The sequence below is a fragment of the Lissotriton vulgaris genome, chromosome 10 (genome assembly GCF_964263255.1).
Source record: "Lissotriton vulgaris chromosome 10, aLisVul1.2, whole genome shotgun sequence".
Taxonomy (NCBI): Eukaryota; Metazoa; Chordata; class Amphibia; order Caudata; family Salamandridae; genus Lissotriton; species Lissotriton vulgaris.
The window spans coordinates 87,842,027-87,859,600 of NC_141698.1; the positions used below are offsets into that span (position 1 = coordinate 87,842,027).

The 17,574-nt window shown below is 46.8% G+C and overlaps 1 protein-coding gene across 2 annotated transcripts in view; it reads right to left on the reverse strand.

The window, feature by feature from the left end:
* Window positions 1–17,574, reverse strand: part of LOC147684713 (uncharacterized) — a 412,180-nt gene that overhangs the window by 77,422 nt on the left and 317,184 nt on the right. The window contains exons 1-3 of one of the 2 annotated variants that reach the window (XM_086940562.1): window positions 17,031–17,309; window positions 12,967–13,002; window positions 12,742–12,879 (exon numbers count right to left, since the gene is read on the reverse strand). In XM_086940562.1, the coding sequence (XP_086796688.1) occupies window positions 12,742–12,879; window positions 12,967–13,002; window positions 17,031–17,124 (268 nt within the window). In that variant the 5' untranslated portion in view covers window positions 17,125–17,309. Of the gene's footprint in view, window positions 1–12,741; window positions 12,880–12,966; window positions 13,003–17,030; window positions 17,310–17,574 lie in introns of those variants that run through there. The other variant, XM_086940561.1, reaches the window with a different exon arrangement.

Here is a 17,574-nt window from a genome sequence, read left to right on the forward strand (position 1 = left end):
CAAAAACAAACAACCGCCACTCTGACTGTGGCTCTTTCTGTCATCAATGTCACAGGTCTTGTGTGTCTCGAAGGCCGGGGAACACAGCTGGTGGGTCACAGTTCCTGCCGAATCACCAGAACATTGAACTCAGTCGATCCCCCTTCCTTTGTTGCTTCTCCAAATATGTACTTTGTGTGTGGCACCAAAGCTTACACCTGGCTCCCGAAAGGTTGGAGGGGTATCTGTTACATTGCCTTCGTTCTTCCCCCCACGTATGTAGCCCCTGCCAACCATCACCGGCAGAGGCGTGCAGATGACATTGGACAAGCCGACTCCACTGGAGCTCAGTTCTTGGATGCAGCAAAGGGACTCGTTCCCCTGTGGGGCCCAATGGCAAACAGCCGCGCTATCCGACACCTGACCCAGGCAGTAGAAACAACGATCAACATCACGGCTGGCATCCTCGCTAACAACACGGCGGAGCTTCAGGCGGTCCGCCTTGTGGCCCTTCAAAACCGCCTGGTTCTAGATGTGGTCCTAGCCGATCGAGGAGGAGCATGCCACATCATCGGATCTAGCTGCTGCACCTACGTGCCAGATAACTCGCCTTCTGTCTACAAAGCAATTGAGCACCTCCACAGACTTTCCTCGGAGGTTCACCAGGAACAAGAAGGATGGTCGCTTGGGAGCTGGTTTTGGGACACTTTGAAGGACTGGGGTTGGAGGTTGCTTTCCTTCGTACTGATACCTGTGGTGATATTATGTGGGTGTTGTTTAGGTATCCAATGTCTGCCATCTTTGTGCAGTTTTGTTTCTAACTGTATGTGCCCAAAGACTTTGGACTTCCGAAATGAGCACATGAGTCCCCTTTATGAAGTAGAAATACGTGGTCTTATGGGGATAAATCCGAACTGACAAGTTGGCGAGACATGTTAAAAGGGAGGACTGTGGAATTTTAGTTTACGGGCTGAACATCGTCTGCGCCAGCTTGTCACCCACGTACAGCGTGCACGACGGCCATTTTAGGTATCATGGTCTCCCTGCCCACGATCTACCGCCAGCGCGCCCCTCTGACCCAGCAAGCATCCTCCGCGCACCCTGGCTCCCCCTCCCTCCCTCTCATGAGCATAACCCTTCTGCATGCCCCTGTCCTTGGGAGTCACGCCTGCGCCTGACCAGCACCTCCTCTCCTTCCATGAATGCCCCTCTGTTGATAAACCCTCCCTCCGCGCTCAATTGTCCACGCGGCATGAATACCACTCCTTTGATGACCCCTGCCCCGTGTCCGACTGTCCACACAGGTCCGAGGCCATCGCCTAAGCTGGGAGATACTGTTTACTGCCCCTTAGTGTATGGAGTCGCTCCTCTTCAAAGGCTCCACTATTGATCACGGCCTCCCCACCCCATGGGATACGATCAGGCGCACACATCCTAAGAATCAGCGGAACACTCAGCCGCGTGATAGCCCCCTCCTGTTATCAGCAGGGTGAGGACCTCTATTGTGGATGTATGTGGGGGTGGGTTTGACACGAGGATTATGGGGACGTCATTCCATAAGTTTAAAGAGTCTTTTATGCAATAAAGAATGCTGACATGTCATAAACCAGGGTATAAGAGGCCAGGCCTCAGAGAGGCTGTTAGAGCACCTCGAGACGATACCTTGTTGTCTGATCTGATGTGTTCTGCTCCGTCGGAATAAAACTTCTGTTTCCTGCCTTCTGGTCTCCGGCGCCTGCCTCATTGCTTGACAAGTTGAATGGTACAAAGGCGGTTAGCGCCGGGCAAATCTTGAAAAAGGTCATAGCCCTACCTTTATTCCACATGATGTTGAGGCTGTGTTGGCGTGCGATGGCTGCGAGGAGGCTCATGTACACGTTGAAGCGGGTGGGGCTGAGTGATGATCCTTGTGGTACGCCGCAGATGATTTCGGTGGCCTCGGATCTGAAAGGGGGGAGGCGGACTCTCTGGGTTCTTCCGGCAAGGAACGAGATGATCCACTCCAGTACCTTCTCTTGGATTCCGACGTTGCTGAGGCGTTGTACTAGGGTGCGGTGGCAGACAGTATTGAACGCTGCGGAGAGGTCCAGGAGGATGAGGACCGCTGTTTCCCCGTTGTCGAGCAGGGTTCGGATGTCGTCAGTGGCTGCGATGAGGGCGGTTTTGGTGCTGTGGTTGGCTCTGAAGCCGGACTGTGAGTGGTCGAGGGATCCGTTCGTCTCGAGGAAGGTGGCGAGCTGTCTGTTGACGGTCTTCTCGATGACTTTGGCAGGAAACGGGAGGAGCGAGATGGGGCGGTAGTTCTTGAGGTCGGTGGGGTCTGCTGACAGTTTCTTCAGGAGGGCGCTGAGTTTGGCATGCTTCCAGCTCTCCGGAAAGGTGGCGGTGTTGAAGGAGCAGTTGATGATGTCCCGGAGTTGGGGTGCGATGACGGAGTCGGCCTTGTTGAAGACGTGGTGGGGGCATGGGTCGGTTGGCGAACCGGAGTGGATGGTCTTCATCGTGTGGATGGTGTCTTCGGTGTTGACTGGGGTCCAGGCGCGGAGGGTGGTGGTGGGGGGCGTTGGTTCTGCGGTTGGGTGCATGGATTGTTCGCCGAAGCGGTTGTGTATGTCTGCGATCTTGCTGTGGAAGAACGTGGCGAGTGAGTCACAGAGGTCTTGCGAGGGAGTGATGTTGTTTCCGGCGCTGGGGTTGGAGAGCTCTTGGACGATGGTGAAGATCAATACTTAACAGCAAGCTTTTAAAATTACCCTAATCAATTTTACTACATTGGACTACCGTTATTTTAGTCCTTTTCTCAATCTTTTTGTACTCCCATATTTGTTATACCATTTCTTTAATATTTTGTGGGGCTTCTCTTCTCAGTTCAGGCCACCGCTGGTCAAGGCTTTTGTCACCCACCGGCACTCCGCGTAAGCATCCGAGTAAGCATTAATGGGGCTCTGCGTACGGGGCGCAGCACGTCAGGATATCAATGCCCATTATGCCCCCACTTAATAGTTCCTGAACACTCGGGAGGCCCACCTGCTGCTGCATCAGGCACCCAGCATCAAGTTTTCACCAGTCTTTCCTCTCTGGTCTCTGGATGGGGCAGGCGGGCCGAGACACCCACACTCTCAAGGCAGGTCGTCATCTACTGCCTGGCACCAGAGTTAAGTTCTGAGGGCAGTGTCAGGTGAGTGTTCAAATACAAGTCTTTCGTTCCTCAGATAGTGATAACATGATAATAATGGTTTGCAAGTCTGGAAATATTCAATTGCTTTACTGAATATTTAATCATATTGTATCATTATTTTATTGTGTGGATAGTAATTCACTTCCCATTAGGCTCATGAGAGAGCTTTCATATTGAAGCCTGTGTTGGGCCCAGGTCCTGAAGAGGTGACCGGTTGATATGGAAACTGATCTGGGCCCGCCTAAGTTATTTGCTGGGATTTTGGTTACAACATCACATGGGCTATCGGTGAGGAGTTGATACCACACGTTGACAGGGAAAAAAGCAGAAAACCACTATAAATAGTGGATGTCCAGCTCGTTTTCCGAGGCTTTGAACTGCAGGCGTCCATTAAGGGGTGTGAAAACAAACCCAAACCTGGATTCACTGACCAACACTGAGCACTTTTCTCATATGCACGTTCCCCCTTGGAGCAACCTCCATTCCCCTCTTTTGATTGAATTCAATTTGATCTTTCACCAGAAACTAAGTGCATTAAATCGCTTGGTGAATACAGGTTTAGGTTTGTTTCATTTTTGTTCATTTGATGTATAAATATTTGACTTGGGTTTAATGAGCTTTTCTTAAATATATCCTTTACAGCTCCAATTTACACTAACGAACTGTACCAATTAGGTTATCTGATTGACTGCTTTTATAAATCAGATTATAGGACCACTGTCTTTTGTACCACTATTTGCCCAGGTCCAGGACTATCCTTGGGTACACCCCATTTTTTGAAATGGTGGTATCAAGGGAGACATTTACACAATAAAAAGTACACAGCTTACATTCCAATACTGCTGTTTCAATATACAAATAGTGCATATATTGTGCTAAATCCCATTCAGCCCAGTAGGCACCTGGGAGCTGCACATTACAAAGCAGGGGTCATTAGTGTGTCTGCTTTTCACATTTAATAATAAAATCACAGGTTTCTGGAAGTTGCCTGTAGGTGGGCCCACCCATGTTACGTTTGTTTAAGAGTACGACCAGGTCACAATGACTTTAGTGCCCTTCTATTTCTAGTGTTTTCCAGCAGATTGAATATCTTCTTAGAGTTTCGGATTGCTCAAGTGTAATTTCTGATATATATAGGTTTCTCTCATCTTCATTGCTTGATTTTGCTTGTGAGAAAGTGTCACTCATAGTCGTTAATTATCACTCATTAATACAACTAAATTATGGAAATGTCACACATAAGCAATCTTGGACCTTGGCAGCTATGCACCTCATATGCAACAGGCTCATCCAGTGTAGCAATAACTGTGTCACATTTTGGTGCTTTGGCGACAAAATGAGCCTGCCTATATTGACATAAAAGACCCACCATGTATGGTGTATTTGGGTGTTTGTTGCCTTTTGATATACAATATATATTTTAGTAGCATACAGACTGTACCCAGTGCAAATATTTGTTATAACAGGCCATTCAAATCACGCACAGATTAACACCCTTACAATACCTCTCCCCTTTTCCTGTGTCTCCTGTGAGCCTCTCATCGTAGCCCAGTGACTCTTGTGACCCCTTTCTTCTGTGGCTTCTCTGGCTCTCTCTATGCACGGCCCTGTGCTTTCTGTAACCCTGTGCCTCATGTTCTCTCCTGCTCATGCTTCTTCTGCTCCACTGTCCGGTGTCACCCATCACTGTGAATCGCCTAGCTCCTCTACCGTCTAAATTCATCGGGATTCTTCTGCACCATCCCCCCATGACTCTTGCGCCTTGCTTCTACATGTCTCTTCTGGCTCCCCATTCCCACTGCCTTGTGACTCCTCTGCCACACCCTCTGGTCTCTGGCCACCCAAAGCTCCTCTGGACTCACTCCCAACTCCATCTGGTCAACCCTACCTGTTCTCCTTTAGCCCATCCCCCATGTCTCCTCTGCCCCTCCCATCCCCCTGTATCTCCTCTGCCCTCCCATCACTCTGTGTCTCATCTGCCCCACCCATCCCCCATGACTCCAGTGGCCTCCTTCCCCCATGCCACCTACTCAGCAGCGGCCCGTGCAGGTAAGAGCGGTGGGGCCGTGGGTGTGGGATTTCATCAGACGACAAAGAGGGAAAATTATTTATTTATTTTATTTTCCCTCGTTGTCGTCTGTCAAAATCCCCCCACTTGGCCCCACCGCTCTTACCTGCACGGGCTGTGGCTGCGCCTACTCCTAGCCAGTCTCACACGCTGCCCCATGTCACCACTGGAAAGCAGGTTTTCCACTGAGGATGCAGAGCTTTAAGGAACCCAGCAGCAGATCGCCTCTTGTTCTGAGGAACTATGCTGCTGGAGTCTGCTGCTAGGTCATGGACTGTTACCTGGCAGCAGCAGTCGAAGTGCATTGAAAAAAGTGTAGGAGGGGGAGGAGCCTAGCCTGCAGCCGAGATGGCCGCCTAGTCCCTCGGCTCCGCCGACCCTTGTGCCCTTCTTCATTATCCTGCCGAACATCCTGTACCTCCATGCGCCACGCTTACCTGCGAGATGCTCCTGACTACGTTGCTGCAACTTTCGGCGAAAATGGAGCGGTTCCGGCGGTGAGGAGTCCCGGTGTATTTCCCGGCCTTTCGAGTGGCCGCAGCCGGGTCATTGCCTGTGGGAGACGGCCGGCAGCGACAACAACAACAGCGGCCGCCGCGGAGGAGGAGGAGCCGATTGTCTGGACCTGCAGTGTGGCGCTGGGCTTTTCGCCGCAGCTCTTCCCTCCGCTCGGCAACCCAGCGCGCCTTGCGACATTGTACCGGCTCCTCTACATTGTATCCCTGCCTGGCCGGGAAGGGGCCAGGATTGCTTCTTTGTTGCCTCTCCTCCGCAGCGGACGCCATTTTCCGCATTGGGAACCCTGCGCCAGTCAGTGGAGTTCCCTGCTCATCTCGGGGGCTCGTTGTCTGTCGGCTTCCTCCCAATTGGAGCTCTTCCACGACCGGCTGCCTTCATGTCTCTGCCCCAGCTGAGCCCTGCAGATTTTCTACGGAATCGTCGAGTGTCAATGCCTGACAAGGGAGACCTGCTTTCTGAGGCGCTCTGCGGCCATTCGCCCTGGACGGGGGTCAATGCTGCATCCTCCATTCTGGATACACCGCTGGGGCTTCGGGATATCCTGGAGGCTCTGGGAGACCTACGGTTGGCCTTTCGTGACATTGCCAATGGTTTGGGGCCCGGCTTGCTGAGATTTCTCCAGCCGGCCATGATGGTCCTTCAGTGCAGCACACTACGCCACATCCTCAATTTGCTAACGGTGAATCACCTGCCCTGGAGTATGTGGAGGCGACGGATGGGCGAACCTCAGTATCCGCTGCAGCACTCTCCGCATTTGCTTTGGAGGAGTTTGGCGATAATGAACCTTCGAGATGGCCGGTGCTTCTACTTCGGACGCCATGTTGCTCATCTCCTTTGTCCTCTGATGGCATGCTTCTTTGCGTCCTTCTGGACTTGCTGTTCGCGCATCGGCCGGCTGCTACGCTGGAACTCTCGCCTCGTCTTGCTCCCTACTGTACTCTCCACGGGCAGTCAGAGGTGACTTCTTTTGTCTTTTGTGGCCGATCTCCAAGCCAGTTTGATTCATCCCAAGCGCCTCGACTTCTGCAATGGATTCCACGGTGGCCCTTCCCGTCCATGTTGGCGGTTTTAGAACTGGACTCCGTTGTCATGCCGGTTCGGAGGGGACAGGGCTGAGGTTGTTTCTTCTTTTGCTGCAACCTGTTGCTTGCATGGCTGGGACTGTGAATGACAATTGTTGGAGGTACATGTTGGTTAGGTACTAGGTCGGGGTCCGGGGTTGGGTGGCCGCGGGTAACAGTATTGATTGCTTTGGTTTTATCCTTGGCCCTCCTCCGGTCTTATGTGATTCCTCTTTTCTCTTCTTTTTCTTTTCTTCTGAATTTCGGGTACTCTTTTGGGGCGACAGACACACTGCTAGGGGGGGGTAGGCCGTAGCCTCTGCATGCGTGTAGGGTGGGGGGTTATTTCTTCGATCGTTTCAGTTCCTATGGGCCTCTATTTTTCCCTTTTTTCTTTTTCTTACTCTTTCTCTTTTATTCTTTTCTTTTCCTATTTCCTTGGGTCAGGGGGAGGATTGGGAATTTGCGGGTAGCGACTGGGGGTCATTATGTTGCGTGTTCATCCTTTATCATGACTTATTTGCTTACAGCCGTTTGTTTTGCGGATAATGCTTGCTGACTTTCTGTTGATCGTTGCCCACTTCTGCCCTAATCGTATTGTTTTGACTCGGATCCTTCTTGACCTTTATTGCTATGGACTCATTTTAAAACTTTAAAATTAAACCTTCATTATCCTACCTCTCGGCGGCGCAATTACGTATAGTGTAACTTGGATTAATCGTGCCTGCTCTGATATGCTGCTGAGTCGTCTAATTGCTTGCTGATGTGCCTATTATTGTCGAGGCCGGCCTGTGGGTTGTAGGCCTGTATCTGTTTGCACATACTGCCTAATAAAGGTTTTCCCCCCAAAAAAAAAAAAAAAAAAGTGTAGGAACTGTGATGCGGAGTGTAATGGGGGAGGGGTTACTAAGCATGGAGGTGAGGGTCAAAGGCGTGGCTAAAAAGAACAACATTTTCTGTACCTATTTTGTTGGCTCCATCACCTACAGGTACTGCATATAGCAAAACACACACACCCCTTACATAAAAAAATAAAAAATGCAAGTTAAACCAATCAGTGGGAAATGTACAATTTCACGTTATGAAACTTCTATTGGTTAATGTGACTACTGCGGATGTCTGTGTGTGTAACCAGAGAGCCACAGAATTAGATCCTGGTTGGTGCAGTGGGGACTACAGACTAGTGTTTTTTAAGTGCTACGAAGTCCCCGCCTGTGACAGAAACCACTGTGAATATGCACGTCATTATTTTAAACTTACAAAACGCACAGCATTGGATACACTGCTCCAAAATGCACACAAAGATTTAGGTTTAAGATAAAAAAAAGTGCTTCCACAATATAGATTTTAGTAGCATGCAGACTGTACCCAGTGCAAATATTTTTTATAACAGGCCATTCAAATCACGCACAGATTAACAACCTTACAATACCTCTAAAAAGTTATTCTTTTTTATCACCAATGTTAAAGGGATTTTATCAATTAAAGGCAATACTGGCTTCCAAGCAGCCTTCAGATATGCAGATTAACCAATTACACACATTTGCATTTCTTTCAAGCAGCAGACACCCTGGCAAGAAGGCTTGCTTCTTGTTTAGCTGCCCCACCCACCATCAGCTTCACAGCATAGAATTTCCACTTTTGCTTCTCAGCTGTCTGGATTACCTGCTTCAGCCTCAGGACGGTTATCTTAAATTAGTGGGAACTGTTTTTGTTAAATTTAAAAGGTACGGGCCCATCGGGCCCCACACACCCCACCCATTTTGACTCCTGCCTGGCAGTCTCCAGCAGACAGATCACAGGCCAAGCAGTTGTTTAGGACAAGCCTGGGCAGCGCAAGCGCTGCTCTGCGAGGCATTCTGTATTCGAGTATGGACTTGAAGTTCCGCCCACTCTCCGCCCATATTTTTCATTGGCTTGTGTCATTATCCTTTGTAAATGCTGACTTTTGATTTGTTAATAGTCTTGGTAGGCCCTCCTTAGTACCGCCTTGTCTTCATATGTAATCTCCCATGAGGACTGGCCCTTTTACTTTTGTTGCTACACCGTATGTCTTATATAGTCTGTAAGCACTATTTTCTTTCATGAGTTTCTCCTACTGTGGGCACGCCATGCTTTCCTACAACATTCGTCCCTATAAGGGTACAACGATAGCGGTACCTATACCAATATGAAACAGAACACACTGACCACACTGACCACAATAAAGATTAGAGTAAAGTTTTAGTCATATACTTTTATCTTCTCTGAATTGTATTAAAACATTGATTATAGCTGTCCAGACAAACACAAAACATATATACCGCATACATTTTGAGTAGGACACATATACATTTAAAACAACATACAAAATTGTCAAGTCACGAAATTATTAGTAGCATCAACTATAAGAGCAATAATCCACTAGGCATATCAATCAATTCTTGGTTCCTAGTAGATTTTATAAAGTTGATTTCACGATAAAGAAAATGCGTCGACGTTTCGACCCTGGGGGGCGATGTGCTGGTTGTGCGCATCAGGGGCGGGTCTTCATCAGGACTGTACGGTTGTGGGACAGCCTTTTCTGGACCTCGGCTTCTCTTGGGTACCTGGTCCTATATACGTAGTATTGGTGATCAGCCGACTCAGCCAATATCGGAATAATTCTTAGATCTCTGTATTGATTATTTATACAGCGTTGACACGATCGGTAAGGCGTTGTGTCCGTGATATGTAAAACAGGTGTCACGGTCTAACTCCTTCCTTCTGAAATACAGCGTTGACACGATCGGTAAGGCGTTGTGTCCGTGATATGTAAAACAGGTGTCACGGTCTAACTCCTTCCTTCTGTTTTCAGAAGGAAGGAGTTAGCCCGTGACACCTGTTTTACATATCACGGACACAACGCCTTACCGATCGTGTCAACTCTGTATAAATAATCAATACAGAGATCTAAGAATTATTCCGATATTGGCTGAGTCGGCTGATCACCAATACTACGTATATCGGACCAGGTACCCAAAAGAAGCCGAGGTCCAGAAAAGGCTGTCCCACAACCGTACAGTCCTGATGAAGACCCGCCCCTGATGCGCACAACTAGCACATCGCCCCCCAGGGTCGAAACGTCGACGCATTTTCTTTATCGTGAAATCAACTTTATAAAATCTACTAGGAACCAAGAATTGATTGATATGCCTAGTGGATTATTGCTCTTATAGTTGATGCTACTAATAATTTCGTGACTTGACAATTTTGTATGTTGTTTTAAATGTATATGAGTCCTACTCAAAATGTATGCGGTATATAGGTTTTGTGTTTGTCTGGACAGCTATAATCAATGTTTTAATACAATTCAGAGAAGATAAAAGTATATGACTAAAACTTTACTCTAATCTTCATTGTGGTCAGTGTGGTCAGTGTGTTCTGTTTCATATTGGTATAGGTACCGCTATCGTTGTACCCTTATAGGGACGGATGTTGTGAGTAACAAACCAGGAAATACTATATTACTGTGTATTTCAGTCCGACAGAACCATTATTATTGTTCTATTACCCACCCAGGTTCTGAGGGTTACAGGGTCACCCCATTACATGTAATAATTTCCTACAACATTAAGCGTGCCATGCACACTTTTACTTTCCAAGCAGCCTGGGACAATGGTGGTCGCTTCTTTGAAATAAAATAGGTTTCGCATTTACAAGCGTTTGAGCGATTGGCATTGTAAATGACAATGCCTTTTATTTATGTGTTGATTATCAAAACAGATAAATAAAAGGTAGAGTCATTTACAATGCCAATACCTTAAAGTCTCGCAAATGCTAGACATATTGCACTGCAAATGCATGTTATGAGAGGCACCTTTTCTTCCTGTCGCAGAACATCACCCACTTTGGGGTTTGGGGCAGGAATTTTTGTTTGTTACAAATTGTGCCAGCACAGGTCCCAAATTCCTATGGGGTCTGTAAACCTGGGCAAAGTGGACGCACTCAGTTTACATGACAAAGTAAGTTAACTGGTCCAAACAAATGGTATTAGTTTTAACCAACATACGTTAACTTTAACTTAACAGTAACTTTGTCTCCGTTGGCATTTAAGAGCTGCAGTGGTGAAATACTTCAGGTTTCTAACCCCCGCTTGGGTGTTGAAGTGACATCCCCTCTCTGGTGACCATGTCTAAGCCTAGTTATCTTGTTTTCATCAGATCTCCTTCTCATAAACTTAAGCTACGAAGTACCAGCAAAACCATTAGAGTTCACCTTTATAATGAAAGTGCTACGCTACTGGCTTTGCCAATGCTTGTATGTACAGCATTATTTTTAAAAATTCAAAGGAAAAAACTTTAAAATGCTGGTGTAAAATCAAACATATCTTAATGTATCTCGAAAATGAACACTGAATTCAATATTTTCAGTCTTTGTAAACAGCATGATTTATGTTTCAAATTTCACAATGGAAACTTTGAACAGAATTTAAACAGACAAATTTCCTGTAATCCGGTTTAAAAGTAACATAGACTACTTAAAACAGCTTAACAGCTGCCTGATGAAGAGTCAAAATTCTAAGGAATACACTTGCCATGTACTGAACTGGAAGATAAGCACAGGTCTCTGCAGCAGCCTAGGGAGCAGATTGATGGCCCTCCAGGAGAAAGGGCATGTCCTAGCCAGTCACTCTAAGTAAACATTCTGCCCCATATGCAGGCAAAGCGAGGGCTGCAGCCTGCACCTCCCAGGCACCAAATAGGTTGTCTTTGTATGCCAAAGCCAGGGCTTTCATACAACATGTGGAAGGCAGCAGATAAAAGAAAACCAACCCAAAACATCTGCTCTTTATTCAAACCTGGAAAAAATACACATGTTGGAATGACTTTATGGGTTGGGAACAGGGGCGACTCCTCCGTTATGGCAGAGAAGCGTCGTCCCACTAGGTGGCAGCAGAGTTAAACACTTGAAAAATGAAATGATAATAAACCAATTTTATTATTATTTTATATTTCTTCTTACCTATGGCTGCCAGCCAGGGTGGGGCGGGCCCGTGCTCTCTATGTGCAACAGCAGTGGGGAGGAGGGGTGATGGGCACTACTAATTGTGCATGACAATTTGGCTGGCCGTCTTTGGCTGGCCAAACCGTCATGCGCACTTAGCATTTCTCCACCCAGCTGTGTTGCACAGCTGGTGGAGAAATCCACAGGCCCCCAGGCCCAGTTTGTGTGGCAAATCAGGCCACTCAGACCAATCCCAGTGCTTCATGAGAATAGTATTCCCAGCATGAGAGCAGCGTCATGATTGGCATCTGGGAGCCTGCACAGTGTGCACCTGCCCTGGAGTCAAGGAACGAGAGAAGATCAATGCTGCGACCACAGCGGCAGGTAAGTTTTATATATTTTTTACATTTTATTTTCTGTGCTTATTGTTGTATTCCCCTCTCCTCTCCCTGCCAAACATCCCCTCCTCCCCCTGTCCCAACACCTCCCCCCCACCGGCCTCACCGCTTCAGATCCAGAGCAGCCGCCACTAGGGTGGAGCAGTGTGTGTGGATAGTGGGGATGTGAGGGAGGAATCAGCACATGGGGAGAGAGAAAGAAAACACATGCACTTCCTGTTCAAAGAAAAAGAAAAAAGGTGTTCCCTAATGTGAGAGGTGGAAGTATACAAGTTATACAACCAAAAATATGGGAGAAGCTATGCTCCATGGGAGGGACAAAAACAAGAAGAGGAAGAAAGTCATGTAAGAAGAAGGAAGAAAATGAGAATAATGATAAAGCCAACCAGTGGTAAGCAATGGGTTGGCCCAAAGCCCCCCTGGGTATTGGTACTGCCCACAATAGCGGATCAACAACAGGCAGCTATAAACAGTCTATATGTGATACATTAAAATGGGTCACCTGACAAGAAAACAATTGCTGCAGTTAGGCCTTCTGCTCACGGTGTAAGAGGTTTGTGGGCGTAGACTTACCTATTACATGCTTACAGGCTTTCGCTGACAGTAATTTTGAGTCTTTGAAGATTTGCGCTTGGCACACCTTCCGGAGCTCCTTTTCAACCGTCGACTTGCTGAGCTCAGGAGAAGGCAGACTCAGGGCATGCTTCAGCTCTGCAAGAAACCCGGAAAAAGCGGTAAAACCTGTCCTTTCACAACCGGGAGCACAATTACCCCTGCCTCGGAGACGCACATACATACCTCCGACGGTTGCCAGGCAGCTCTCACAGTACATCTCTGTTGGAGGAAGAGAAAGGGTGTACTTTAGTTGAAAAGCAAGCTACAAGCCTTGAACACAAAATAACAGACATGTTAAGAGATGTTAAATCCCCCGAGCAGCATGGAATACTTCTTGGCAGACAATATGCGCTGCAAAATATTTGTTTCCCAAAAAAGCAAAAGATGTTAAATGCTATCAACACGGTAAACTGAGGCAGCTAGGGTTCTCACGTTCCAGGTCCATAATTGGGCAGCTCGTCCAGGACTTTTCTTTGTGTTCTGGGATTTGTAGTCCTATTTCCCTATTTATAAAATAATGCATACAAGCCCCAGAATGCAAAGAAAAAACCTAGACTGGATGAGCTGATCATGCAAGGACCACAGAGGCTTGAAAGCACCGCATGGGCTTTCAGATGTGAACTACTGTCGCAGCTGCAGAGATATGATACTGTGGTTGCTTGCCTGTAATCTTTATTACTGTGACTCTCCCTGCAACATCCAATTCTTCACTTTGTGAGGTGTTTCTGCCTAACCACAGGCACACAACGTGACCCCACAACAGAAATATCACCTCCCACAACAAGGCCTCAAGGATTGAGCATAAAGGTGGTCGCCAGACCTTGTCAAGTTCCATGTGTAAGGTGCTGCTTCAGTCCAGTTTTTTTCTTTGAATTCTGGGACTTGTAGTCCTATTTTGTAATGAAATAAATAACACTGCATGTCCCAGAATTCAAAGGAAAAAACATGGACTGGAGCAGCACATAAAGCATGGACTTGGGAAACTTGGTAGGGCTGCCTCCAGGAGGGGCAAGGTATGTAAATAATGGGGCACAGATGGAGGAATCAGTGCAAATATAATTACCAGTGACTAATCTGAGTGATACCTTCTCACCAGCCCTTACCCTGTACAAGTTTGTAGATTATGACAATCTACTCAAGATGGTTGCCTTTAACCCTATCTCAGTACCGAACTAGGGTGACCATTTCACTCTATGTTATTGTGCACGCTGTTTGCAAATCCTGGGGTTTTCAGTGATGCCCCAGTGCATTCGGGGTGTTGCAGTCTTGGGTTGCTTCCGCTGAACTAATATGACTAACCCCCCTGAGATCAATGAAAAATCCAGAACAGAAAACATGCCCATCCCATTTACAATGCAGCACAGCTTTTACCGAAGGCATACAAAACCTTCATCTAAGGGCTTTCACTCAGTGTGGCGAGGAGACTCCTAGGCAGCAGCTCATGAAATAGCCACGAGTGAGGCTAGCAGATGACTCCATGTTTTAGGGACTCCGTTTCCACTGCTGAAATTTGAGTCAATAACCAAAAACATCATGGCAGTTGTAGTCCTGATGTTCATCAATTGGACTAAAGATCCAATTTATAATATTTTTTTAGGTGAGAAGAAATGGACTGCAATAAAGTATACTTGATGGCATGGAATATTTGGTGTTCTCTTCCTCCTGCCTTTGCTGTCGTTAGGCTGCGGTTCCAGTAGACTTTTTTTTAAACCACTTGGACTGATGAAAAAATGAATGAACAGGTTTCTGTAAACCATAAAATCGGTGCACGTGGAAATATACAGAGCTTTCAAGTTTCCTAGCTCATGCATGAGTAGCTCATCCAGTCCAGGTTTTTGCTTTGCATCCTGGGACGTGTGGTCCTGTTGATCCCACTGTAGGATCAAGACTGTTAGCCCGAGAATGCAAAGCAAAAGGCTGGAATGTATGGACTTCGAGCATGGACCTGGGAATCTTGGGAGCTTTGGGTGTGTACATTCACCTCCCTAGAGACGTCTGCCTAATTGTATGTCTCTTCCTCTACCAAAGCAGAAGCAGGGAAAAAAGATGGCAGCCTTACTTACTGTTCTTTATGAAAAGCAGAAACTTATTTAGCGATTATGACGCTGGGCCCTGTTTCCACTCTTAGCTTATCTGACCCCCCCCCCCCCCCCCCCCCCCCCCCACATATATTAGCAGTAATACCCCCAGCCCTCCAAGCCACCTGGCAAAAGTTTTTCACCCAAAAACATTAAAAGAAAGGAATTTAGAACCATGTCACATAGGGGATGAAATGGAGCCTTTTGAAGAAATGACAAAATTTGTTGCCAGTTTCATGCTGGAGTGTTGCTACCTGCCGCAGATGGCAAAAGTTTGAGTCGATGATCAGCCAGTTTCTCATTGGGTGTCCTACTGGCTGCCCACTGCACCTGCAGAGTAGAAAAGTCCAATCATGGATCAAAGCCATCTTGTTGGACCTGCAAAACAATGTAAGGTTGGAGCTCCACGGAACCAGACCCCAATAAAGGCACCTAGAGAATTGTGAGGTCCTATAATAATCCCAGGCCATTCTGGTAGAGTCATGGTTTGACTCTTGGAGGCGCCAAATCCAAGGACAATTCTAACTACTGAAGTTCCAGCCACTTAACTTCTAGTCAACACCTTTAACTGAAGGGAGGAGAGGACGGAGAGGTAGGGGCTCCTCAGAGAACAGCGAGTCGAGGGCATGGATCAACAGTAGAGAGAACAGCCCCATGCAAGGCCAGAAGGAGACCACCAGCATTACATTCCCTCGATCCCTGCAAACTCTACATTACAATCTAGAAATCAGAGGGGAGCATGGAAAGCTGTAAAGTAGGAGGGAATCAGGGAGAAGTCATAGCGCATACCCTGCATGTTTCCTCTTATGGGAAGTTATAAAAAGTAGGCCTCTCCAGTACATAAGTCAACAGAGACAGACAAAGAACAGGATGAGCTAGGGATGAAGGCCCTTTGTGGTAATTCCATGTGGTAAGCGGCGGGCTGGGTGAGGGGACAGGAGAGAGCAAACAAAGTGTTTTAGGTCTGCCTTGACGGCACATCTGTCTGCTAAACCTATTGTTACCCAATCTTTAAAATATACATAGAGTTTGCTTTGGGTTCGTCCAGGAGCATTATTCTCTCACCTCATACTATTGGCTATTGTACATTTCATTCCACCTCCGATGGAGGGCTTGCATTGCAAAGCATGTGCGACTATTTTACATCTCAAAAGTACACTGGATCATTACATATTACATTCTATATCATATAGGCTTTGTACAAGGAAAATTATCTGTTTTTAAAAAAAATGTCTTAATGAGGAATCGTGTACGAATAACAAACATGTACATATATATGTTTACACACGTGCATGAGGGGCACAATCCAGTCAATGAAAACAAGAACTGGCTAAGCCAATATGTTCTGCTGTCATGGTATCATATGAAACCCCAGGCAGGCATTTATCCAGTTTTCATTCATCAACACTTTAAACTAAGCCCTATTTGCTTTGCCATTGCTGCTTGGCTTTGTTTCTAGCTTTGGACAGCTGCTGCTACCATGTAATGTAAAGACTGTAGCAAGCATTCATGGTTTCCAGTCTGGTTCTCAGCATCACCAAAAATCTAAGATTCCCTAAAATTCTAGTACAACTACATTCCCAACAGCAACATCCCATTGAGATAAATATCAGAATAATTTAAAACTACAAGGTATACATTAGTTTTAATATTTTGTAAAATCTAGACAGGAGACATACTGAACTTAGCATACCCAACCAAATGAGGCCACATTGCTGGAGCACGGCTGTACCAATCCTGGACGTTCCTTTTACATGTCTTTGCTGCCAGGTGCAATAGTCAATTGGTTCAAATAGACTGAACCGAGACTACAGGTCCCAGAATGCATTAATTTACTAAATCTAAGCCCTGAACTGGGATAGTGGAATTCTGTTGATGCAGAGTCATCTGGTCACCAGGACCTAGTCTTCTGATAATTCATGCAGTCGCTCTTCTCAACTAGTGAAGGCGTTCAGGTCATTCAGTTCCGCGAGCTGTGCTATGCAAGTACATCCATCCACCAATCAGTTCATTCATTCATTCAATCATCCACTAATTCATTTAGCCGTCCAACAATTCATTCATTCAATTATCCATCAATTTGTTCATTCATTCATCCATCCATTCATTCGCTCGCTCGCTCATCCATCCATTCATTCATTCTTTAATCAAGAGTTTGTCTCCACTTACTGCGGTCCACCCCTTTGGGAAGCACAATCACAGAATTCACTGGTACAAAGATGCTTAAAATAGCCAAGACGGCAGCTGCCTCCCCAGCCTTCATTGTTTTGGGTGAGTTCTCGCCACACGTCGGTGTTTGCTGACGCCTCTCACTGAGTTCTCAAGGTAGCTCTACGCCGAGGAAACCAACACGAGGGTGTCAGAGGAGAAGACAGGCAGTCACGGAGGAGGGCTTCGGACCTCGGTGGCAGAACAAGTGTCTCTGTGGACGCCAGACTTCCTGCAACCCACAGAACAAGAAGCACTGCATGGCAATCCCCCACGAAGACAGCTCGCTATGGAAACCGAGAACAGCAACAACAGAGCAAAACTGTCACAAAACTAGAAACCCGGAACAAAACAAAAGGCTTCTATGGTTCACATACAATGAGACAGCCGAAAAGGGACTCCTCGGCACGTTTTTCTGTTCATTTCCTTATATGTATTCATTGATTTCGGTGTTTTATAGCGCTGCGGCCAGTTCAGTGCGCTAGAATAAAAATAAAAAATGAAT